This window comes from Lactuca serriola, chromosome 9 (assembly GCF_051521515.1).
Source record: "Lactuca serriola cultivar US96UC23 chromosome 9, Lser_US96UC23_V15, whole genome shotgun sequence".
Classification (NCBI taxonomy): domain Eukaryota; kingdom Viridiplantae; phylum Streptophyta; class Magnoliopsida; order Asterales; family Asteraceae; genus Lactuca; species Lactuca serriola.
Window position 1 is genome coordinate 17929530 of NC_136416.1, and position 25671 is coordinate 17955200.

General features: G+C 32.1%; 5 protein-coding genes across 6 annotated transcripts; 2 read left to right on the forward strand and 3 right to left on the reverse strand.

Annotated features, from left to right (window-relative positions):
* Positions 1-5316: 5316 nt before the first annotated feature.
* LOC145072651 (uncharacterized) lies at positions 5317-7144 on the forward strand. The gene is made up of 6 exons (XM_079019117.1): positions 5317-5617; positions 5699-5733; positions 6230-6373; positions 6462-6512; positions 6706-6770; positions 6870-7144. Exons 1-6 carry the CDS (start codon positions 5541-5543, stop codon positions 6978-6980), a joined length of 483 nt encoding a protein of 160 aa, XP_078875243.1. The 5' UTR covers positions 5317-5540; the 3' UTR covers positions 6981-7144.
* A 27-nt stretch (positions 7145-7171) lies between these two features.
* Positions 7172-8646, reverse strand: LOC145072650 (DUF2996 family protein). The gene is made up of 5 exons (XM_079019116.1): positions 8337-8646; positions 8150-8228; positions 7795-7991; positions 7530-7602; positions 7172-7447 (listed from the first exon to the last, which is right to left on the reverse strand). The coding sequence occupies exons 1-5, from the start codon at positions 8484-8486 to the stop codon at positions 7293-7295; spliced, it is 654 nt and encodes a 217-aa protein (XP_078875242.1). The 5' UTR covers positions 8487-8646; the 3' UTR covers positions 7172-7292.
* A 1222-nt stretch (positions 8647-9868) lies between these two features.
* Positions 9869-13741, reverse strand: LOC145072913 (MLO-like protein 1). The gene is made up of 14 exons (XM_079019406.1): positions 12977-13741; positions 12838-12895; positions 12494-12705; positions 12276-12392; positions 12125-12185; positions 11914-12008; positions 11714-11788; positions 11473-11561; positions 11334-11383; positions 11182-11222; positions 10853-11062; positions 10695-10762; positions 10547-10607; positions 9869-10452 (listed from the first exon to the last, which is right to left on the reverse strand). The coding sequence occupies exons 1-14, from the start codon at positions 13100-13102 to the stop codon at positions 10246-10248; spliced, it is 1470 nt and encodes a 489-aa protein (XP_078875532.1). The 5' UTR covers positions 13103-13741; the 3' UTR covers positions 9869-10245.
* Positions 13742-16708: 2967 nt separating this feature from the next.
* Positions 16709-19115, reverse strand: LOC145073435 (oligoribonuclease-like). 2 transcript variants are annotated; one of them, XM_079019986.1, is made up of 9 exons: positions 18977-19115; positions 18311-18469; positions 18097-18216; positions 17951-18027; positions 17774-17855; positions 17612-17667; positions 17434-17520; positions 17212-17302; positions 16709-16944 (listed from the first exon to the last, which is right to left on the reverse strand). In XM_079019986.1, the coding sequence occupies exons 2-9, from the start codon at positions 18408-18410 to the stop codon at positions 16826-16828; spliced, it is 732 nt and encodes a 243-aa protein (XP_078876112.1). In that variant the 5' UTR covers positions 18411-18469; positions 18977-19115; the 3' UTR covers positions 16709-16825. The 2 variants fall into 2 exon arrangements, with proteins under 2 accessions (XP_078876112.1, XP_078876113.1); XM_079019987.1 differs by lacking the exon at positions 18977-19115 and adding an exon at positions 18747-18899.
* Positions 19116-22626: 3511 nt separating this feature from the next.
* LOC145074247 (mitochondrial import receptor subunit TOM40-1-like) lies at positions 22627-25671 on the forward strand. Its single transcript, XM_079020657.1, has 11 exons — positions 22627-22926; positions 23718-23799; positions 23885-23984; positions 24092-24187; positions 24270-24320; positions 24481-24546; positions 24634-24735; positions 24821-24889; positions 24977-25060; positions 25172-25267; positions 25349-25671. Exons 1-11 carry the CDS (start codon positions 22800-22802, stop codon positions 25403-25405), a joined length of 930 nt encoding a protein of 309 aa, XP_078876783.1. The 5' UTR covers positions 22627-22799; the 3' UTR covers positions 25406-25671.

The window sequence follows — 25671 nt, forward strand, 5'->3', positions numbered from 1 at the left end:
TAAAACATTAACACAAACATAAATAAATTCAATTGTATGCTTCGACGCCGTTCGATAATGATTCAATCATTCATGTCGTCGTTCTTCGTAAGTTCAGTCTGTCGTTCATCACATATGGGAGACCGGGAGAGGGCTTATTCGATTTTGTTTGTAAGATACTGACATTATTTAGTGCAAACGTCAAACGTGTCGCGATGCAAATCAGCAAATGGTTACCCATAGGTTAAATGGTCAATGATATCGGGTATCCTATACTAGTATAAAGTATAAATTGTATAGTGTATAACACTTAATACAATTTAAAAAATATAGAATTTTTTATTAAAATTATAAACAGGTTGACGGGTCAAGCCTTATATTTTTTTAGAAACTTATATATGACATGTTTAATAAACGGGTTGACGGGTTGAGAAACTGAACCCAAACCCGTTTATTTTGTGTCGTGTAGCGGGTAATGTCGAGAATTGTCAGGCCTACTCGGAAAAAAAACAACACAAGAAGTTGAATAGAAGTTTAAAGATAAAATATGTATGGAAACAACACAAGTATTCTTTTAAAATCAAATTCTAAAAGCGATATAAGTTTTCTTGCTCAGAAAAAACAACAAAAATCAACTATATGGAATTTGATTCTACCCCAACATCTTCCAAGCAAAAAAGTAATAATAAATGGAAGTCTTACCAGTAAACATCGCGAAGGTGACACAAACTCAGAAAATATGGCAAAGCTTTCAAGCACTCGAAGCTATTGCTTTTGTCGGAGAAGCAACACCTACTGTTGGGAGGAAGTCGTCGAAAAAGCAACAATCGAGAAGTAGGCAGACGCGATGCACATGGTTGGCGATGGTTTTCGATGGGCAAAGGTCGTTGGTGGTTTCCAGTTGGAGGATGCCACCAGAGAGATTGTGGTGGACGGTGGTAGTCGAGTTCTTATGAAAGAGAAAAGACGAGTTAGAAATGAATTTAATCTGGGAGATCAAGAGATCTAAGGAGACTATCAAGAATTTGGTTCGTGGTCAGTACTTTCGGGAAAAAGACCTGGAACTGTAACCGAACTGGGTAGTACCGACCAAGTATTGTACCGAATAGGAAGACTCGATTCGTGTTTGGGTCAATACATATTTTAGTTTGATGGTTGGTTTGACAGGCTTATTGCTACATATTTCCACATATTTCTACATGACCCTCTTCAACTAAAACAATTTCCACCACCTATCGATCGATTTCATGCACTATATCTTTGTATATGGACACCGTCTACAAGATACAGATGTTGGAAAAATGGGTTTTCCTTTTATGAACACAAATTCAGAACCTCATTCATTATAAAAATAGATAATAGTTATACATTTGTGTTCTCCTCATTGATAGCTTCATGTTGGTATATTATACGCCTAAATCAGACTTTAAATAAATGAGAAATTAATCTTTATTGTGAGGTAGTTGGATGAATTGTATAAAGAGGTTTATTGGATTTAAGTCATCCCATATAGGTGAGAATATGAAAAAGAAGTGGGTATATATATATATATATATATATATATATATATATATATATATATATATATAAAGACTTATTAGCCTTAAAAGACTTAAAGAATTATTAACCTTAATAGCAAGACTCTTTCTAGCCCACATAGAGGTGCAAATGCAAACCAAAATGGTTTCAGTTCACTAAACTTGGGTGTGAACACGCGTTCTATAAACACGAATGCGCCATTGGGCCAACCATAAAAGTTAAGGGTTTTTTCTTTTTACTAAGTAATTATTTTTCATAACAGAAACTTTAATGCAATTTCACTTTTAAAACCTTATTAAACACATAATTAAATATTGATTTTGGTTGCAATCTTATATTGTGTAATCAAAGAGCGGTTATAGTTTGACCATATGAATACAACCTTATTAAACACATAATTAAATATTGATTTTGGTTGCAATCTTATATTGTGTAATCAAAGAGCGGTTATAGTTTGACCATATGAATACAACTTCTCTGCCACCAATTTTAATTTTAAAAAAACTGAAAATCAGATTGATTCATTTCCTCTGCCCCTATCTACTACTACAATTTGTTGTTATTTTAAAGGTAACATCCAAGCATATAAAGGTTCGGTGTCTTGAAGAATCGTTGTAGTTGTTGTATACTAGGAAACAAACATCTTATTACAGTGATTTGTTTTAAGGACACTATATTCAACACATGTCCCAGCATAAATTTGTTTTTCTATTATTATTTCATGAATTACCATAACTATATTCATATTACATTTGAATACACTATGCAAACCATGTTTAGCTAGTGTTTGGCATCAAAAATCCCTATACAAAAAATAGGATTTTTGTCATTTGACAGCTAAAACATATATCCCTATGTATAACTATTTACCTTGAAAATCATTGTGTTATATATAAATGCATTGAACCGTCTCATATATAACCCCAGTGAGCGTTGTTATCGTTAAATTCTATTCAACTAATGATAACAAGTTGATTAATTCTATAATATGAACTGTCGTTACACTGAGACAAATTATGGAGAAAGGCTTTTGCCCATTTCACATGACCAATGTTGTCTAGCCAACCACATTGAGTCTCGATAGCTTGAGACTCAATTTGATATTGAAGTCTATCAAATTTTGTTTAAGATAAAACATTATATACGATTTGCATGTCTACTAGAACAAATGTTCCACTACTTTACTTCAACCAAACCTACACGGCTACACCACAAAGCCACAACCGTATTCTAAAAAAAATACCCAATATATTAATATATGGGAAGACATGAATAAGGGAAAATTATATTTGCACAAACATAATGGTTATGAAGGCTACTAACGTCCCCGATTCATTCTTTTAACCTCATCAAGAACCAGGACTAAGATTTAACACTCAGTGTCATGCACAAGCTAGTCAAATACTATAGGTATGGTCTAATGGTTTATGTCCATGGAAACCATTATGAACATTGAGTGTAAGTAGCTCCCCTTTCAGAATGATACTACATATGAAAATCATTGGTAACATGTGTTAGGGATATGCCCATTACTAGTATATACGTTACAACAATATATAATCTTAGGTCCTCAACTCTACCATACTATGTTGTTTTGTATCATATTTGCACTGTAATTGTCCAGGATTCTTAAACTTCAACCTCTAACTTGATTATTTCGATGATTTTCAGAATTTCACTATAATCGTCCTCATACATCACAATAATATTAATATATATATATATATATATATATATATATATATATATATATATATATATATAGGGCTAGGTTAAAGTGTTTTTTTTACATTTAGTATGTGCTAGAATGTACCAATAGAAATTTAATAAAATTATATTATTATATAATTAAATAATGATAGGTATTAAATGGTTTCCATAATTATATGTATATTAAATGATATCCATAATTATAATTTTCTTTTTATGGAAATTAATTAAATTCGTCATTAATGTCAGCAATAACATTCTTTCAGAATGAATTCGTATCTAGGTTTTTATGTTAGTAATAACATTATTTCAGGACTCACTCACTTAAAATACAATAAAGTTGTATGGAATATGAAGAATGGTGTATTCTAGTAGAATATATTCTCGTTCTCCTAAAATACACTCTTATTATTTTATATATGAATTCATTCTGAAAGAATATTATTATTGACATTAATTACGAATTAAGTTAGTTTCTATAAAAAGGAATTATAAATATGGATATCATTTAATATACATTTAATATTTACTCAATTCTTATTGGTGCATTCTAGCACACAATAGATGTGAGAAAATTTGAATCTACCTCTTTCTTTCTCTCTCTCTCTCTCTCTCTCTCTCTATTTCTCTCTCTCTTTATATATATATATATATATATATATATATATATATATATATATATATATATATATATATAGTTTTCTCATTTTTTTTATAATTTACCAAATCCTAGTACTCCCCGGGTACTCGTTACTCGCTAGTTGACCGACCTCGAAATGCCAAAAGACTTTTGCAACACTGCTCACTACGCAACATGATGGTGACACAGTTGATTACATGAGCTTGTATGTGTTACAAATTTGACCTAAAATGAAAAACAAGAATAAATATTAGAAGAAAATTTAATTTATTATTTATTGAGATGTGAATAAGTAATTAGATGCGTCTAAAACCTTATGCAAATCGTCCTAATCACATCTCTTGTGTTCGATGACACCGAAGAAACCACCATATTTCTTTAGTTGAAATTCTCCAAGTTCAGAGGTAGGGTTTCTTGCTTACTTACTAATCAAGGGGTGCAATACTCTTAAACAAATTATTTTGGATCCTATTCCATATTCTTGACAACAAAAAAAATGTATTTTTAAACCTCATTTTAGGGTTAGGGTTGCTATTAATTGATTAAATCATGATCCATGGTCTAATCATAATGTTATTGTTTAAATGCTTTTGTTTCTTATTTGATTTATGTAATTCGAAAAATACACACTATGATGCAAAGACATGCAACCCAAAAATATGTGAACGTGTATTTTTTGCAAACATCAATCGTAACAAAATTAATAACTGTAAATAAAAAGGGGATTAATATTTTACAAAAGTATATTACTAGACAACCTAGAGCCACATAACATATCTGGAAACAATCCCTAATATTTTTCTTAATGTTGGTGAAAGTTTCCAGGTTGGTTAACACAAAACATAACTGAAAACAATTTCTAATATTTTTTTTCATGTTGGTGAAAGTTTTCAGGCCGGTTAATTCAAGATTATGAAAGTAAAAAGGAGCTCTCAAAGCTTTTTTTGCATATTCGATTTGATGAATTCATTTTCAAATATTGTAAAAAACAATTTTGAATTCTTGGTTGTAAGTAAAACAAAAGATGAAAAACAAAGGATGTGTAGTGCAAAGATTCCATTATGTATGTAAAAATGTCCAAAAATGTAGGAGGACAATATATAGTTTGTGTTCGAAATATCAAAATATATGATGTAAGTCCATAATTTAATATGTCAGTCTATAATGTAGGATGTCAGATTCTAAAATACATTTTATGTTAGTTGTTATGGATCATCCAATAACCCTAATAACCTTGAAGTGAACGTAACTGCTCCGATTTTCAAAACCAAAAAAAGGGTTAATTTTGTGAATGGTTTCCTTTATTAAGGGTTAGGTTTGTTAATATCGCATTTAGCTACGTAGATATCCTCTTAACACAACACCCTGCCCTCACGCGCCTTGTGGAGCGTTGGATCGGGTACTCGGACGACTCATCGTCAAGAAGTCGTTAAATAATCGAATTCCTCTTGTATTTCCCCTTTTCCTCTCTCCGGGTGTTCTACATCGACGGGCCGGCGGCACTGTCAAGAACCCTAGTCCCCTAAATCCCCCCATGCTTTCTTTAATTTACATGTAACACACCACTAAAATTTCAAATCATTTTGTGTATATATAACATATAGCGCCGGTGGTGGTGTTTGGGGGATTTTTGCAAAAAAAAAAAAACAAAAAAAAAAAGTTAAACCTAACAATGCTCGAAACACCTGCCGATTCATCATCTACGGTCAACATTGCCAGCATCAAACGCTATGCTCCTCCTAATCAAAGGTATGTGTTTTCTCTCTGTTTACATTGATTTGGTTGATTTTGACCTAAACGGCGTTATTTGTTTCACTTGCTTATATTTAGGAATCGATCCCTTGGAAGGAGAAAGTCTGGAGGAGGTAAACGTCTTTTGCTTATCATTTAACTTCTTTATTATCGTTAAATCGTGATAGTAGAAGCTGAATTCACTTGCATAAACAGATATTAGGGTTTTGGGATGTGTAATTTTCCTTTCTAATAGTTTTTTCCAGCTGAGTCGTTCTTTGTGTAGCAAGTATGCTTCTTTTGATTTGTAGATAGTCGTCAACTTATCTTTTGATGTCCGTGTCCCATGAATCCATGATCTGAGGTTTATTGTTGCCTTAAAAGTTAAAAGATAGGAAGAACACCTGAATCATCCTCATATTCTAGATCGGAGGAATGGAAATCAGCAAATTATCCTTCTTATTAATGGAAAACATTGCATTTGGTTATAACTATAGTAAGAATTGGAAAACTAGTGTGAGAAAATGCAGCAAATATGTCAGATTCATTGAGATCAATCACTATATCAGATTCAGATTTTGTGTTAGACTCTTATATAACTTTCATTTGGGTGATTTTGATTATATGCAGATAGATTGGAAAAGGCAGGTAGTTATGGGAATGATGGGGATAAAAATCAAAGAAATGTTCCTATTTTGGATCATGCTGATCCACCACGCTTAATTGGGTTGCAAGGATGCTGTAGCAGTGAAGCTTATCAACTCCTCAACAACCGTATGTACTTCCTTAATTACTTCATTCATTGAATTGAAGCCAAGTCTACTTTTTAAATATTGACAATAATTCTCTCTCATTATTGCAGGTTGGGCAGCTGCTATCAATGCATATGAAAATCCCTCAACTGATTTAGCCGGTGAGTAAAGGACTCAGCTTTCATCATTCATGAATGAACAATTTAAGGACAAACCCTTAAAATTTAGTTGCAAAGTGAGGTCTTTTTTTTTCTTCCCTTTTTGCAATTTTGTGAAAAGAAAAGTATCTTGCAAAAAAGCATAAACAGATAGAAACAAACTTATTTATTTATGTATATTTTTCTTGTTTTGTAGAGCGACCGGTTATGTATTCAGGAAGCAGTGCATCAGCATGGGGACAATTTCGACTTCCTCATCAGGTTATATATAAAATAAAATAATACAACAAATGTTTTTCATTCATCTTCTCTATCACTCTAACTTAAAACATATTTGTTGTATTTTTTTTTCTTCTTCAGATGATTTCTCAGACAGGCAGAGTTGGAGTTGGAGCTTCAGGGGGTCAGATTGATTTCTTAGGTGAACTGAGGCAAGCAATGCGAAGCCATAACTCAAACACCCATTTCTGAGTTCTGACAAGTAAACACAGTCAGAGCTTTCGGTTGTTTGGCCCATAATATCTTTCAGTTGCTGTTGTATGTGTTGTTAACTTGAATTTCTGTTGGATTTGATCTTAAAGACAGATCATTTGTACTCTAGATTTTAATGCAATTGGATGATGATACTTTTTTTAGTTTTTTAGTTATATACAAGTAAAAAATAAAGATCCAAGTGAATGAATGCTATTATAAACATTGTGTTTACAGCATCAAGAACCGAAAAACTTGTACATTATCATGTATATGGTTTGTTGCTGAGTATGAACAGTTAGAAACATGATCTTAATCTGTCCAGACAGGAATTATTCCTTGAGCAGCTAAACGCTTTTCAACCCAGAAAACAAGAAGTTTTGATGTCACTTTTTTCTCATCCACCAGAAAAGGTTCCACATTGCTTGCAGTTGACCCGTATGATGATATTGAAAACCCTTTTGGACCTGTTTGGATTACAGATACAGATAATTAATTATCAAATGGTGTTCTTGAGTTTGCTTTTTTAATGAATAAAGAAAAACTGACCTGTGATGTTACCATCTGGGAATAAAGCCCAGAATGAATATGGTATACCCTTCTTCATGAAGGACCCTTCTAGCTGCTTGCATAAGGGAACATACATTACATACATCTTAATAACTTGTTATTAGACTCCAATCAAGATTACACTTTAATTTTTAACCTCTCCAATTTATATATTTCAAATTTTGATTTACACTAGTAGTACATACTAATTACTACATACGCTTTTCAGTAAGATGATAATGATAAAGATGAAATGGCCACTAACCTTGTTGTCTTCAAAAAACAATTCAAGTTCGGATATATCTTGTTGAGTTTCAAGAATCGATCTTAGGGAAGGAATCACGTCCTCTTTCATCATCTCCGGTAACGCCTTAACAGGGGCTTTTGCCGGAGCCTTTGGCTTCGCCGGAGCAGCAGCCGCTTTGGATTCTCCCTCTTTATCCTCTTTAGTTTCGGCAGCAACTAAAAGATGATGCAAACAGTAATTTTATTTTATTCGAGATGATTACCATTACCGAAACCAACCAAAGGATAAACCATAAACCGAAATACGAGCATCCCTAAAAATATTGTGCAAATTCAGAAACTAAACCGTAGTTGTCTGACACTGCTGAGAATACCAGTAGAAGCGGCGGATGACTCTTGAACTGCGTAGCAAACGGCGTTCCGATGCGAAATGACAAATTTAGCTGCTGCAATCTGTTCATGGACACCAAAATCCGATCAACAATTCACCATCAGCAATAAACTACTCTCGGTGTGTGTGCTTGAGTGATTATCAGATATGATTATTCACAGCAATGGTACCAGAGGGAAGGAAGAGGAACTAGATTTAGGATCTCGACAACAGTGTGGAGAAGATGGAAAATGCAAATTCAAATTCGACAACGTAATTAATCCTCCGGTGGTTGCTATTTTTAGCGATGGTGATGATGATGATACATACTGCTTCATCATCGTCTTTGTATGATCTTGAAGCACAAACCTGCTTTCCCCGAACCAAAATTGTTAGGGTTTGAATTGTGGAGAGAGGGGGAGAATAGAATGAGGTGCATAGAGAACTGGGGAGTGGGGGGTAAGTTTGTTAATGTCGTCCACAAACTGCTTTGGAGGATTTGGTACCACTGGGTTAAATTTAGGATCCCTTTGTTTGTTTGTATATGGAGAATCAGAAGGCGATAACTAATTTCTTTGCTGGTTGTTGATTTACGTTTTAACTCGGGTTGAACCAGTTGAAAGTTGTACCAGGTCAGGTCAGGTCAGGTGTGACTCAATGTTATCTTTGAAAAAGAAATATTGTCATTTATAACGTAACGAATAAAAAAACGCCACAGATTAATCAAACTCGATTACTTTCTAAAAAAAAAAACTCAATTACAACCGAGGGACCAAATTCATCTTAAATTAGAGATTGTATTAACAATCCAAAAAAAGAAAAAGATTGAGTAACAATCTAATAATTTTTTATTTTTTACTAGGTTTTGTCTATCTAAAGATAATATAGTTCTGAAATGTCTAAATAACCCAAAGGACCGTGATGAAACTGCATCAAAACAATCAAAACAATTGCCTTGATTCACATTAAATTTGGTGATATCGACCCACTTGATCCTTTTAACCACCAAATTTGCGTTGTTTCACATTATTTTGCATAGTCAAACCAAAAGCTACAAAACGAATAGACTTGCCCATATTACAATTTAGAGGAAGATGACATAAGCTCTCATTGTGGGTGTTACAAAAGGGGATAAAGCACAAAATCAACATCAAACCCTTCGTCCACCAAACTGGCTTTAGCGGGCGCAATCTAAACTCAATCTCCAAGTCATAATACTAAGCTTAAGGAGAATAAAACTATTCCAACGAGTGGCGTTCTTCCCCGTATGCAAGGAACATCATCCAAAAAGCCACAAACCGAGGACGCCAAATAATCACAGTAAAATCCACATGTTATTTGATTCAGAATGTCAAACAAGTGCAACACATACTAACAATTGATTTCTACAAGCTAAAACTTGAGTACTTATATCAAACATTTCAAGATGCCAATATAAAATCGTATATTATTGTTGTGGCAATGTTTACTTTAGACTTAAACTATTTCTCTTTAGGCATCATATAATGATTATATATGAATTGTACATTTCATTCTATATTCTTTTCCGAGGTTTTAACATTTCTCAAATTTCTTTCTATGATATCACACATTGAACCAGCATGGTTCTCTAACATTTTATATATGTTAGATCATTCATTCTTTCCATAAGGACTCTTTTCATATATCTTATAATTAGAACTAATAGAACATATAGTATCATAGAACATATACTATCATCAGGTTTATCATTAAAATTTAAATGCTTACATCAATCATATGCTTTGTCCATTTCCTAATTATAGATAATATAGTTTCGTTTCATAGTTAATTTGACAACTAATACTATCATTGATAATTTATATATCTGATTGATGACTTTTGTTCCATAATTATCATCACTAAAACTTATAATGACCTCACATGTTCCCAATTAATCATTATTCGATTAACGGGTCAAAGTTAAAATCATGATCTTGATGTGCAGATATGATTTCGTTTCAAACCATGATCAAGAGATAAAATCATCGACACACATCATCCTATAGGTTAATCTTGATGAGCTCTAGATCTCAAATAGCTCATGAGTTGGTTTGGGAGGCAAATGTGAAGTTAAAATCTTCATGTATTCGTAGATCGTTGTGGATCTCTAGCAATATGAATTCCTTCCAGCTCGACACCACCGCCACCGCCGCCGCCAGGGCCATCTTGGGCAGAGTTGTTTGTTGTGGCGTTTAGAGCTTTATTTCTCTTGGCTTTGTGAGCCCAACTAATAAGACCTACTTGTACATGCTCTTCAAATATCGACTTCTTGAAACTACTTCCCATCTGCGTCATAGTATCATGCGTTTCACATCTCTTTGTAGAGTCGGAATTACAAGTTTGACCTTAAAAACAACAAAGTAAAGACGAAACAAATTACCTGTGTTACTAGCGCATAAAGTGGTAGAGTACTGTAACTGCACAAAACTTGAATAAAAACCCTAAACCAAACAAAAAAACAAATTAATGAATTTTAATCATTACCACATTTTGAATCCCAAACACAATGTTTTAATTAATTAATTTACCCAATGATGAGTCTGGGGATAATGTAAATCAATTTTTCCATTATGCACGAATCGAATCCAAATTGAATCTGTTGATAAAGAAAAGGAAACATTTGATTTATTTATTAGAGTAGATTGATATTTGGTAGGAGCGTTTAATTTGGTATATGTAGAGTTACCAATATCCAGAAGAAGAAGGCAATCTCAAAGGCATTTTGGAAGAGAATAAAATGTATGAAGAGAAGGACGAGCTTTGGGCGATGAAACCAAAAATGATCATCTGAAGGTTTTACTGCCAGTTCGCCTTCTATGGCTATATGCCTCTCTGCAACTTCATGAGCCAATTGAATGATTATGTGTTCAAGCTTCGATCCCACCGAAAGTAGCAACTGAACAAAAAATAATAAACAACTGAATTTTATTTCATCACAGTATTTAAGTAGAAGATTTTAATAGATCCTACTAGCTAGCTTGTGGTCCAACATATTGGATTTATTTCACAACTTACGATTAATGGAACAAAAGCTATCCAAAAATACGTATGCCAACCTGCACGAAACCAAGAAACAATAATTAATTATTTTTGTCACCCCAAAGTTCAAAAGAACAGTAGTGAAACTAGATAAATAAAACGTAAAATGGCAAAAGTGTTGTATATACCATTGACATTCAGTAACATGAATATGATCACGAATATCCACAAATACCAACTACAAATGAAACCATAAATTAGATTTAGCACAGCATACTCCATCAATGAGCTTGAATTTGTAAAATTAGAATGAAAGCACTTAATTACCTGATGCCTACAACTTTCCTAAAATCATCTTCAAGTGCACGTATCATGTACTTGTGAAAATTAAAATTTCGGCTTCCCTTGCAATGTGTCTGCCATGCATATATATATATATATATATATATATATATATATATATATATATATATATATATATATATATATATATATATATATATATAACCAAGATCATGATCATATGATCATTAGCATTTACTAGACTTTTTAAAAGAATAATACAAACCGTAATAAAACCGGATCGAAGAACTACATAATCTGGCCTCGTCACTGATCCATAGAATTGCTTGAAGAAAGAATGCTTCAAATTTGATCATTAGTTAGTTAGGATAACATAATTAATAAGATTTGAAGAACAACTTAAATCGGGGGGAAAAGATAATTAATTAATGGTGAAGCTGATACAACGATATGATAATACCTTACCTGCCAACCTAAAAGAGCTGAACGTTTGCCAAAACCCAAGAACCGTTTCCTGATGAAATCATGATTTCTAACATCTGTGATTGTCGGTTCTTGAACTGCATTTAAATCATCACAGTTGAGATTCATAAAATGAAATGGAAGTATAAAAATTAGAGAGATCATGAAATCCATAGTAGCTATATTATATTGTGATCGATATAACCTGAATCACCTTGTGTAGTGTTGGGATTTTCTTCTCTGATAGATGTTTCCCATTGCTTCCATTGGCGTATCTATTAATTAATACGTTAATTATTACAAAAGATACACTAATCAATCAAGTCAAAGAAAACAGTTTCCAGAAGACAATACTATTTACTAACCTTAAACCCTCCAAATACAGCAGTGAGAACAGAAAACGTCACATGTACAACTGCTAGTATGAAAATAAAGATGTGAAGATGATGCAGGGCCTCGCCTGATAACAATGGCACCTTATTCTGTAATTGGCCGGAGAATGAAGAGTGTAAATATTTGTACTATTTATTGGATAAATTAAGTTTCTCATTGTTGTACACAAAAGCTAGATTGATTTGATTACCCTTTGAGCACAATAACCCACTGAAGTTTCTTTATCTCCGAGCAATTGGCGAATAGTAGATGAGTTTTTTGACTTTGGATCAATCATCTTTTCTTTTGCTTTTAACGGGCAAGGAAGAAAGTGTTCCATGGTCGCCTCCTTTACACAGATCTTAACAATCCTATCTTGACAAACAGACAATAGTAGTGAAATAAACCCTAACAGCATCAATTCTGCACCAACAAAACAATAAAACTGATAGAGCTCAACGCCTAGTTATGCCCGATTAGTGCACACCATTGAAGAAGATGCATAAATTTTAATTGAGATTGAGTGTATCATTTGACTTTCCAAAAGAAGAATACCTTCCTTGACTTTTTGCAGAGCTTCAAACAGTGGCTTGCGCCCCTCCTTTTTCAATTTCTACACAAATCAGAGAAGAAACTAAACTTTACACAAATTTGAATAAGGAGAAACTATGTCAATTAAAAGTTTAAAACCAACCTTGCCGGCGTAGTGTAGTAGCCGTTCGACGACAAGGGAAACGCCGACGAAGACAGTACAGACGGCGGCTACAACCCATGTAGGTGTAAACTCCAACGACGTCCCTTCTCCTCCATCACCCGCCATGATTTAGATCAATCTACACTGTAATTACGGATTTAAATACGATTGAAACTGTTTATTTTCTAATCGATGCGTCATTTTCGGTTGAGTTTAACAAAAGAGTGCAGAGATCATCGCCGTTAAGGTGAAAATCGTAGACTGACTTTCGATCGATACGCGGAATGAAAAGTTAATTGAAACGATACGTTAACGTCGTTTATAGTGTAATGAGAAGATGAACAGATCATGGTAGGAGATGCTAGGAAATAAGAATTTAAATGCAAGCAAATAAAGACCGACCAGCATGGAAACGGCTAAATACTCCGGCGATACATCGGCGTTCGAAATTAAAACATGTCGTTCAGTTTTGTCGCAATTGTTACGAAGCATGTTTGTATCAGGAAACCGAATGTAACCGTTTTCTTTACAAACAAATTTTTATAGAATTATTTTTTATATGAATATGTTTTTTTTTTTTTAACCGACAAATCTAATCTACTCCTAAACTAACAACACCTATTCCACCTATGTCCGCGACGGGACTTGAACCCTCGACCTCAAAGAGAGAGGACAGCACCTGATACCGCTGGGCTATAAGCTCTTTGGTATACAACTATAATAATCATTATGTGTCGTAACTCGTAAGAAATAACCACCGGTACACAACTATAATAATCATTATGTGTTTCATAGATTGTAATTAGTTAGAAATTAATATAGATAAAATAACCAAAATCAATATTTTTATATATTGTTATGTTTATCTTTTGAATACGAAAGGATGTCTTCAAATAAGTATTTTTTTTCTTTTACATATTACTATGTTAGACACTCATGTTTACAAGATAAAATTTCATGTTTACAAGATAGATAATGAAAGTAAATTGATAAAATAAAAAATTTTAAGAATTCAATACTAAATTATAATGAAGTATAATTGTCAGTGTAAGATTGTCAATAAAGAGACTTGAATGGTTCATAATTTTATTTTGGCTTTTGTTTTTTTAACAAAAAATGGTTAAAATGATTGTATGATAATATATATAATTTTAAAAAAAAAGTTATTATCTTTTAATGAAAGGAAAAAAAAATATACATCCTATAAATCTAAAAAATAATTAGTTACTTCAATAATTTTTTTATATGATTTGGGTAGAATTATGTCTTCAAAATGTAATAAGAAACCAATACTTCAAGGACTTAAGTTGTAAGTTTGGAGTTAGTGACTCAAAATATATAAATTTCTTTTTGCTCAAGGGGGACAATATTTGAGATATAAAAAGAGACGATATTATATTTGTTTATAAAAGATAAATATGTAAAAGGTAATGATTAATGATTTCAAAATTTAAATACTGATTTGGCATTTAAAATTCAAAATATGAATATTGATATTTATATATTTTTTAAAGTATTAAACGTTAATGAATTTTTAAGGATGCCACATAATTTCATTAGAATCATACTCTAGAATTGTGTCACTTGACACTTAGCTATTTTTATTTATTAGGTAGTATAGATTATTTGGTATACGAGTATATCTTAAAAATCGTCTATAATTCCAATAATTATATTTTTGTTAATATAAATATCAATATTGTAGCTTTAAGAAAATTAAGGGAATAATTAAAAAAACATGCTAAAAGCCAAAACTGGATAATCTAAATTTGTTATTGTATCCAAAATACTATTTTACACAAGTAAACATTGTGAGACTACTTTATATGTTACGTCATTTTTTATTATAATTTTGGTGTGGGTGCTCATCGGTTGAAATCCAACGAATTTTGATGGAGTCGATCTAATCCGATTATCTATTGGATGTTAAATTTTGTCAATTTCATTATATACAACTGAACCGAAACGAACCGATCAAGTTCATTTTGTCAATTGATCCATTAAGTTTTGCAATGAGTAATGTTGTGTGTTAGATTAACGTATCTATATATAAAATATGTTTTGTTTCTTAAACTGGAAAAACTGTATGAGTGCAATTAAATGACTATTCTACTTTTAAATTCCAAAAACACAAATTTCATAATATTCAATAATTTCAATGTAAGAGGAGTTGAAAGTAAAAAAAAAAAAACGACGAATATCAAATAGGTAAACAGTTAGTGTTTTAACACATTAAGTCATTCTTTTGGCTTACGCTCTTTAAGTCCTATTGTCCGGATTTAGTTAAAAACATTTGTGCATAGTTGTTTGTTTAATACATTAAGCTCATTAGATTAAAAAGAATGTAGGCGTCATAAAAGCCTAGTGGTTGATATGTGAAATTATGTAAGAAATTCCAATGTTCAAAACTTAACTACAAGTTAGTGTTTCACGATTTACCCGTTATGGCGTCCGAATGGTACTATTTCCCATTTTATAAAAGAAACCATTATACCGATAATATGACCTTTAAATAATTATAATCACTTTGATCGAATACAAATTATTTTTGTGCCTTCAAATCGTTCTAATCAAATAACAAGTTAAAAACATCACAACCAAAGACCCATGTATTCGAAGCATGTTTATCTCCAAGAGTTTATGGATCTATAACATATACCTGATTGGAATAAGCAAACTCCCGACTTGATATATTTTATTATTCAAGAAATAGAGAAAAATTTTGAAAACATTTTAGGTTGCTGATCTGGGAAATAATTTCTAATGATCATGTTAATTACAAAAGAAATAGTAATTTTAACTTTCAGCCAAGAAAACAATGTTAACTTCGTTGATCTATAAATACTTGTAGTATCAATTTGCTCAAAGCAACAAAGATTTCTTTGCCATAAGTTCTTGGGGTAAAATCTTTGTTTATATAATGCATTTCACGTTTCATTTCAATTTTTTAAACAGTTGCAATGTGGTTGCATGATTCATATAAGTTGCATAAATTATAAATATATACAAAAACAAACTTCATGTATGTGAGTATTATTAGAGTAGCTAAAAGTATAAGCTTTTATGCATAATATAAAAGTACATTAATGCATGAAGTATATTTTCAATCCTTTAAGTTTATATAACCTGTCATTTTCAACCCTTTAATTTTAATAAATAATATTTATCAGCCTTTTACTTTTATAAATATCATTTTCATCATTTCTACCTTCAACTTTGTAAAATATCATTTTCACCCATTCGTTTTCTAAACTATCCTACTTATCCTGTAGTATATATAAATACGATTTTTCGTCGTTCTACCTTTTAGAATGCATTTTCCACCCTCTTATTTTTATAATGCTACTTTGACTCTCTTATCAGATAAATACATAATGTCAACACGTAAAGTGTAACTTTAACCCCTCAACTTTGTATAATACATTACTTGCAACCCTTCTATTTGTAGAAAATTTTTCATTCCTTTAATTTTTAGAATATGTCTTTCACCTTCTCCACCTTCAACTTTATAAAAAGTCACTTTCACCCCCTTCATCTTTCATCCCCAACTTTATATAATCTGTTACTTGCAACCCCTCGATATTGTAAAATTATGTCTTCCATCCCTTCGCTTTTTAATTTAACTTTGTAAAATGTCACATTCACCCTTCATTTTCTGAACTTTCCTATTTATCCCCCGTCCTATATATGTAATATGATTTTATCCCCTCTATTTTCCTAATACGCAACAAAAACACGTAAAAACCCGCGGCAAAGCGCGGGCTCAATTACTAGTTGGTAAAATAAAAATTAAAGATTGTTGATTAATTTTGTTCACATAAATTAAGGAACAATTGAAACGTGTAGATATTATCTCTTGGACTTTGGCGATATGAAGATATTTTGCTGGTAGTATTTGAGTTGTGCTATGCTTTCTTTGATGTCATCCATGGCCCTATGCTTCTTCTCCTTCCGAAAACCCTTCTTAACTACAACCAAAAAGCAATCAAAATCAAAGATACAACTTGAACACTTCATAAATAAATAAAAACAATTGGTTAAATCTGGGGACAGTTGGGTAATTTTACATTCATGATTCATCTCAATAATTAGTTTTCTTTGAAAACTGAAAACAAATTGCAGGGTAAGAAACTGCTTACAATCTCATGCCAATAAAACGTTATCAAGAGTGTACAGAAAGTATAAATATTTATCAATAAGAGCAGATATTATAAGCTATTATGATGAAATGTCACCTTGTGGAAACCAACAACGACATAAAGCCTTGATGCTGCTGACATCCACAATAACATGAGAGAAAAGACTAGCCAAATCAGGCATATACTTCTGCAATAAAAAACAACAATTTGAAACATAAATTTTATAATGTGTTGTGTAAGGCCATGTTTGTACTGTGTGTCAATGGGACAAAAATGGACAAAAATTGCAATTTGGGACCATTTTTTTTTTTTTTTTACCTTCAAGAACATAAAATCAACATAAACTGAATTTCCTGCAAGCAATGGAGTATATGCACTGACATGTCTCTTTACAAAGTCTATAACCTACACCAATACAAGCATCATAATCCTATGTTAGATTAATATATGCATTGTAAAGGCAAAAAGAGAAAGTTAAGTTTGACTTTGAGGTCACCTGCTTTTCAGCTTCTTTTTCACTGATTGTACTCTGTATCACCTTCTCAGTCAACCCTATTATAAATTGAAATGTTATTGTTAAGCCTAATTAGTTTTTGGTTTCTTGAACAGAAACACATTTTATTGAAGAAATAGAAAGCAGGAGGTGGAGGCTACTTACCATTAGTTGTATGATGATTTTGGCACCATTCTCCCATATTATCCAGACAATCTTTTGTTTGATGAATGACCAATTCAGGACCCTAAAAGAAAGAACACAAACCACATTCAGAAAAAAAAAAAAAAAAAAAGGAGAATGGCTGAAATTATAAAAAGGACAGACAGACTAGCAACTAACTTCTATAAGCTTCTTCAATTTCCCATCTGTAATCACACAAGCAATCTCCAATATTCTATCTACTTCAACATTCAAGCCTGCAAATGTAAATTACCTCCATTTTTAATTCTTTACTATAAAAATCTACACCAAAAGTAAATTCCCACCAGTCATTTCTAAGTCAATCCATACTAGGGGCAACTTGTAGTGTTCTTTTAACATGTCAAACCTTTGATCATTTTCTTCAATCACGTCCTCAACACTGTCATTCTCTTCCTTTGATTTCCCTGTATCAACAATTAATTTAAAAAATAAATACTCAGGGTTGTAATAAGCAGTGATAACAAGCATAGATCTTCAGCAAACAGTTCAAACATGTACCATTGGTTTTCTCTGTGCTATTAGTGGCACTTGCCATGTGTTGATCATCATCCTTGACGTCTAATTCTAGCAAAGAAGATGCATTTGGGAGATCGCTCATATCTGACTAAATACTTTGTTCAGATCCTGTGACAACTGGCAACAGAAGGATTGAATTGCCTGCAATGTGCAAACCATATTCATTTCAGAAACGCTAAAGTCAACTGCAAACGTAGCATCAACCGAGACCTAACTAAATCAGAGGCGACAACATGAAACTGAGATTGTTTTCTGGAGTTTAAAACTTAGATTGTGTTGGTAAAACTTATGCTTTTAATCAAGTTCAATATAGTTATCAAAATCGTATATCATGATACTTTCTGAAATTGGAAGTTAAAAACAATCCAACGGCACTCAAATGGCAGGATTGAATTCTAATTGTGGGAGTAATGATTACTTTGTCTTTTAAGTTTTATCACCGTCGAATGAACTCAAAGCCTTTACCAGGTAGTTGTCATCAAAATGAGACAATAATAATAATCATCATAATAACAAATACGCAGTAAACTCAAACTTAATCATCGAGCATAAGTACGTCTAGGGTTTCGTTTATCCTCCAAAACAAAACCCAACGAGCAGTTTCAATGCATCTGTCGACATTAGATACGCAGAGAGGCAAAGAATTACCTTCAGACAAGAATCGGGAGGGAAATTAAGATAGAAGATGATCTTTGATGCAAGTTCACATTGAGGATTTACCTAATTTACTGCAACATCAGTCAAATCTTATTCAAACGAGACGATTTATTAAGGGGAAATTCTGACCAAATTCATTAAAATTTAGGAATTATTACAAAATAAATTCATTAAAATTTATTAAGGGGAAATTCTAACCAAATTCTTTGCCCATTTACCTACAGTTTTAATTTTATATAATTTTAGTATATAAGGATTTTATTTTTTTTCATTTTTCATTACAAAACTAAACTGTAAACGAAAAAATGGTCTACTCTTTTCCTCTGAGAAGTCAATTGTTTCCTAAAGAGTGGATTAAAAATGATCTACTATTTCGTCTAAAAACCTATGGTTTTGGGTTTTTTTTGGGTATTTTGACTACTAATTCATGTATTTTATCTACTATATCGTATCTAGTATATATTAAAAGAAAAATCTCTTTTAGAGTAAAAGTCAGTGTTTTTCATCTTAAAAAAAACTTACACGAAATAGTAGATCATTTTTAATCCACTCTTTGGGAAATAGTAGATTTTTCAGAGGAAACAGTAGACATTTTTTCGTCTACGGTTTCGTAATGAAAAATGAAAAAAAAATAATCCTTATATACTAAAATCAAAACAGTAGGTAAATTGGCAAAACAATAGGCCGTTTTAACCAACTACGGTTTCGATGACTATTTTTTTAATAAATCCTAACTTTTGGCTAAAAAGTAATAAGGGATTAATGAATTTGGTTAGATTAGTAATTTCCCCTTTATCTAATCATAATAATTATCCTATTAAAGATTCTTTTATAAAATAACTAAAAATTAGGAAAATTATCGTAATAAGTAATAACCCAATATTTATAGGTCATCATAATAATAATCTTTTTAAAAATTCTTTTATTTAGTAACTAAATCAGAAAAATTATCATAATAACCATAAATTATCATAATAAACATAATTTTTATAGGTGACTAAGCTTTGTAAGTCACATATATATCCGGATAGTCTACAACTAAGATTAAGTTCGTATGCAAAAATTTGAAGTTTTTTTTTCCACCGAATAACTTATTTTAGAGTTAAAAACTATGACTTCTAATATCCAAATTGAGAGTGTAATGTATACAAAGATAACATTATTATATCAAACATATTTATATTATATTAGCTCAAAATGAAATTCGTATGTGAAATTGATAAAAGATCAAAGTTTGGGTCTTCTTTTTCATATTTTCAACCAAGTAGTCTACTTTAAAGTTAAAATGTGTGACTTTCTAACATCAAATTTTGAAGTGTAATATATGCATGGAACGCCTTGTTACAAAGAAACAATGAAAAAAAAACACAATTCAAACGAAATTTGTATGAAAAAACTATAAATCTTTGAAGTTGACAAAAAACGATTTTCATAGGTGGCTTTACCTGCGAAAATCATGGTTATTTTTGACATTTTTGAACGTTTTTATCTCTTTTATGGAAAATACTTGGAAAAAATTATGTCTATTATTATCATTTTTTCCGTAATAAATGAAAATCTAACCAATTTTTAGTGACCTAAAAAGTTTGGAACCCAACAAAAATATTTTCATTAAAAGAATACATCATGGGCTGACATTTCGGATTCCAAAAGAGAAAACTTTGGGATTTAAATAATAAGTTTGATTTTGATGAATAATTCTGAAATTTCGAAAAAATATTTCATTTTTTACTAAAATATAACAAATTTGTTTTAATATAAAAAAACATAGCAATTTGAAAATATATATGATGCAAATACTTAAAATCAAACATTTGATTAAAAAACAACGATTTTAAGCGTTTTGAAATGGAAATCTCGAACTTGAGTAGAGATAGTTGTTTGAAAATATTTTGTGCTAATGTCAGAAAAAAATACAATTTATATAATTTTAGTCAATCCAAATGTCAATAACACATCTGAAATGATTAATTTAGAACATGTGGTCTGTCATTTTAGTTATTAATACTATTGACAACGACAAATGAAAAACTGTCGTCAAAAGCACAGTTCTACGATTTTCTCAAGATTAAATAACAGCCGCATAAACTCCCTAATTTACAGTTATTAAGGCAGTTCTTCTTACCTTGGAGCAATCAATTTCTCATACCTCTCAAGTTTCCCCCTTCTGTACCCTCTCAGGCATATTTCGTTAACTGCAGACAGTTCTCTTTTGTGTTGTGTCTTCTTCAGCTACATTCTCCCTCGATTACATGATTACGTGCAAATGTATTTTTGTCGAGGAGTATAAAGGCCTTCCCACCACCTCGATTTTCACACGATCCCCTTTATCTTCCCATGTTCTCTCGAAACTTTCTACATATTAATAGAGTCAAGGTTACCGAGGGAGATTCATGATTATTTACAAGTTGGTTTGGGATGTTCTATTTTTCGCCAATCTTCTTCCCCATATTCTCCTTCACAACTTCTATTTAGGTGCGTTTCTCTATAATTTCATATGTATGGCAGGTTTATGGGGCGGATTAATGTTCATTTGGGTTTTGTGAACATGGAAGTGGGAAGACGAGAAAAGCGAGATCATGTTAGGGGTGATCTTTTGGCGTCCTTTCCTCTAACTTTTGCCCATTTCCGCCTTCTAAGATTCTCGTACCATTTATCTTTGTTCTCTCACACGCATGTCATCATCGTTCCATGAGTTGTTCTATTTAGTGTTATCTAAGCAACAATTATCTGCTATTAAAGTATGCAATTTCACTATATTATGCATCTATTTAACTATTTGGTTTGTTTTCCCATTGATTTGAGTGATGTTTGTGTCGTTTTAGTGTGCAAAAGTGCTTATGGTTGGTGATGTTGGTACCGGATGCGAGCTTCTCAAAACCATCTATCAGGATTTCAAGACATTCACAACGTAAGTCAATTTTACGTCTTTTTATTATTATATCATTTAAAGAGTGATTATTTCTTAATGTGTAGTAAGGGTTTGTGTTTGAGGTTTTACGCCTCGTTCCCGAGTTTAACAAAAGAAAAGAAGAGAAAAGAAAAGAAAGTCATGAGAGAAAAACAAGAGAAAGGAAAAGAAAACAAAATTTTCTTTTGTGTTCCCGAGTTGGAGAGAAATGAAAGAAAAATGAATCATTTTGTTATTTATTTCCAAATCCTCCAAAATCGGAAGAAAAATTAGGAGGGAAAGTGATCCTCTCATTTCCCTCCACTCCCTTCCATTTCCTTTCTTTAATGAAACTCGGAAAAATCAATTTTTTTTTTTTTTTCATTTCCACTCATTTCCTTTTCATTTTCTCGTTAAATTAAACTCGTGAACGGGATGTTAGGGTTTGATTTTTTAGTGGATTTTTTGTAAATTAGATAAAATGGTCACCGGTATTGAATACCTCAACCAAAATATATATCAGTCAGATCCTCATAGTCTCATTCACATAAAAACAATATCAATTTTTTGAAATCATCTATGTGTCAAAAAATTCTCATAAAAAGTATATGTGGTACTTTTTAACAACCGTATGGACTATTTGTGTAATTTAGTCATATTTTAATGTGATTATGGCTGAGCCGACCTTGCCAGCAAGCCGAACTTTTTATAGCAAACCTTGGTATTCATAAGGGTTTTGTAAAGTTGTAGAAGGGGGGCGGTATCATCGTACTCCTTCCATTCACTGAAAACACACATACTCTATTGCAACATCAATGGCCGCAATCACCTTATAGAGCAGAAAAAATAGTTTTTACGAACCACTCTACTGCTCATCACTACTCAAATCTAATCGAAATCCATTCAAGATCAACGTTGATACCAATGGCAGCTTTTATTCCTCAGCCACCCGCAACTGCTTTACCTGCCGAAGCTATTAAGCCAGAGAAAGTTGATTACATGGACCTGCCGTGCCCTATTCCTTACGAAGAAATTCACCGCGAGGCTATGAGTTAGCATCTAAATGATCTTCAGCTTCACTCATTTATTTGATTTGTTTTTTAATAGATTGTTAATTGTTTTGGTTATTGATTAAATCTGCGATGTTGTGATATCGTTGTGTATATGTGAGTCTCGAGTATTGTTAAACCCTAATTCTAAACCCTAGGTAGACCACATCAGGCATATCTTTACTTTGAAGACTGGAAATAGTTAATTTGTTAAAAAATATCTTTTATCGTTGCGCTATCTATGAATTTGGAGCTTATATGGCGTGATCTACCAGTTTAGCATTAGTTCCATCTATCCAATTTTTACTTTCAAGAGAAAATTTTAAAGGGAAACTAGATTCATTAAACGCACAAAATGCAATTGAAAAGCCTTGGAAAAATTTTTGGTTATCATAATCAAACTTCAAAGTTATTGATCTGTGGTAAATTAATGTGGAGCTTAGATGTCATAAGTTCCAAATACCCTTAAAAAGATTTGACAATGTAGAAATGACCACTTGTGAATATCAATTTCTTATGTCTTATGTGGTTGGGTTTGAAGATAAGAAATGTTCAATTGCATGTCATGTTATGTCATATGTGATGATATTCAAAAAGGAAGAGATGACCAATTGGATATACATGTTATATGTGATTTGTTGACTCCCTTAGTCTCTTATCTCCAATTGTCTTGTTTCTTGTTGACATAAGGACCAGTCACCCTTTGTTTTCTTATCAACTATGGGCAATGTAATGTTTCTCATCAATCATATGTTTATTATTCCTTATATCGAACACACTTACTCCTATGCAGTGTCATTAAAGCCTGAACTTTTTGAGGGTATGCGTGTCGACTTTACCAAGGGTCTGAATCAGAGATTCTCACTAAGTCACAGGTAGCCAGCTACACATTTAACTTATTTTGACTTGGTATGGATTAATCTACTTCTGATTTGATGAGTTTTCTTTTTTAATTTACAGTATTGTTATGGGGCCTACAGAACTTCCTTCTCAATCTGCTGATATAATTAAAATCCCTACTGCAAACTATGAGTTTGGTGCTAACTTTATCGATCCAAAGGTAAGTCACATTTCATTTACCACCATTGTTGTAATCACTTTTTTTTTATGCTTATAGATATCAAATTATCAATCTCACTTTGATGATGGTGTTTTGGTGTTTGAAAGTTGATGCTCTTTGGAAGGATCTTGACTGATGGGCGACTAAGTGCCCGAGTGAAGTGTGACTTGTCTGAAAATCTTACTATGAAAGCCAATGCTCAGGTATATACATGCATACCATGTATTTTGCTGATTATTAAATCTTTAAAAGTATGTTGTTAATTCAATTTTGGTTTTATATCAGCTTACAAATGAGCCTCACATGTCACATGGAATGTTCAACTTTGACTATAAGGTACATTATTCATCTTGTGGCTTTTTATGGTTATGATATCTAGAAATCTTGTCATTTATGTTCTTGCATGACATTGTACCTTCAAAATTCAGATACATTTTAATTTGTTTTGATGCAAATGTCCATTTTTGTTATGATGAATCGTTTTTTCTTGATGCAGGGTAGTGATTACAGGACACAGTTCCAACTAGGAAATGGTGGCCTTCTTGGAGCTAGTTATATCCAGGTAAAAGATCCCTCATCTATTATAATTTCATTTTTTATTTTTTTAATATCAGCATTTTCTCATGGGTTATTAATATTCTGCTTGCAGAGTGTGACCCCTCACCTGTCTTTAGGTGGGGAGGTGTTCTGGGCTGGTCAGCATCGGAAATCTGGTCTTGGCTATGCTGCAAGATACAACACGGACAAAATGGTAATTTTGCTCTCACTTACATATATATTTGTCCTTTTAGATATAAATAAATATATAATGAAATTAATTCCTTAATTTGTTGCAGGTTGCCTCTGGACAAATAGCCAGCACTGGAATGGTTGCTCTTAGCTATGTTCAGAAAGTGTCTGAAAAGGTAACCAGCTCAAATTTCTTAAATAATTATGTTATGAGATTTAATTCAAAATTATCAATAATTACCTGTGATTCTCATTTTGCATAGGTTTCTCTAGCAACTGATATGATGTACAATTACATGTCAAGAGATGTCACTGCCAGCTTTGGCTATGACTATATACTTCGTCAGGTAATTCAAACAAATCATTCAATTTTAATCCTCAATAAAATTAAAATTGGTTATTGCTATTTTATTTTTGTTATTTGTATTTATTATTTAGTTTTGTTTTGGTATTGACAGTGTCGTCTTAGAGGAAAGATCGACTCAAATGGGTGTGCGTCTGCTTTTCTTGAAGAAAGGTTGAATATGGGTCTGAATTTCATTCTATCAGCCGAGGTGATTATTAGTGAAATGTCTTAAATACCCTGTTCAGATCTCATATTTGAAAGTAATGTGTTTGTGAATTCTGTTATGCAGCTAGACCACAGGAAGAAAGACTACAAGTTTGGGTTTGGGCTGACAGTTGGAGAATAGACGAGGAGGCCAGGTGGGAAAAAGTAAACCAAGGAGGATTTTAAACTTATTTTTGAGTGAGAAACAAAAACTTTTCATACATGGTTATGGTATGATTTTTTTTTTTAAAAAAAAAACACGATCAAAGAGTCAAGTTTTGTACTTGGTTTTTGAGCAAGCATTATTTACTATGCAATTGCAGCAGCTGCATAGACAGTTTTTTTTAGAGCATAATCCATACTTGTCAAAATTTGCAGCTTTTAATATATAATTCATTCGACTTCCTA

Coding starts and splice junctions, on each gene's coding strand:
- LOC145072651 (XM_079019117.1), top strand. CDS start 5,541: ATGCTCGAAACACCTGCCGATTCATCATCTACGGTCAACATTGCCAGC. Junction 5,618..5,698: donor TATGCTCCTCCTAATCAAAG/GTATGTGTTTTC, acceptor GCTTATATTTAG/GAATCGATCCCTTGGAAGGA. Junction 6,513..6,705: donor TCCCTCAACTGATTTAGCCG/GTGAGTAAAGGA, acceptor CTTGTTTTGTAG/AGCGACCGGTTATGTATTCA.
- LOC145072650 (XM_079019116.1), bottom strand. CDS start 8,486: ATGATGAAGCAGTATGTATCATCATCATCACCATCGCTAAAAATAGCA. Junction 7,992..8,149: donor GTCATCCGCCGCTTCTACTG/GTATTCTCAGCA, acceptor ATCATCTTTTAG/TTGCTGCCGAAACTAAAGAG. Junction 7,448..7,529: donor CCCAGATGGTAACATCACAG/GTCAGTTTTTCT, acceptor TAATCCAAACAG/GTCCAAAAGGGTTTTCAATA.
- LOC145072913 (XM_079019406.1), bottom strand. CDS start 13,102: ATGGCGGGTGATGGAGGAGAAGGGACGTCGTTGGAGTTTACACCTACA. Junction 12,896..12,976: donor TACTACACTACGCCGGCAAG/GTTGGTTTTAAA, acceptor TGATTTGTGTAG/AAATTGAAAAAGGAGGGGCG. Junction 11,562..11,713: donor TTCGATCCGGTTTTATTACG/GTTTGTATTATT, acceptor TATGCATGGCAG/ACACATTGCAAGGGAAGCCG.
- LOC145073435 (XM_079019986.1), bottom strand. CDS start 18,410: ATGAGCGATCTCCCAAATGCATCTTCTTTGCTAGAATTAGACGTCAAG. Junction 17,856..17,950: donor AATTGAAGAAGCTTATAGAA/GTTAGTTGCTAG, acceptor TCTTTCTTTTAG/GGTCCTGAATTGGTCATTCA. Junction 17,668..17,773: donor AAATCATCATACAACTAATG/GTAAGTAGCCTC, acceptor AATTTATAATAG/GGTTGACTGAGAAGGTGATA.
- LOC145074247 (XM_079020657.1), top strand. CDS start 22,800: ATGGCAGCTTTTATTCCTCAGCCACCCGCAACTGCTTTACCTGCCGAA. Junction 24,321..24,480: donor TGTTCAACTTTGACTATAAG/GTACATTATTCA, acceptor TTCTTGATGCAG/GGTAGTGATTACAGGACACA. Junction 24,890..24,976: donor TTCAGAAAGTGTCTGAAAAG/GTAACCAGCTCA, acceptor CATTTTGCATAG/GTTTCTCTAGCAACTGATAT.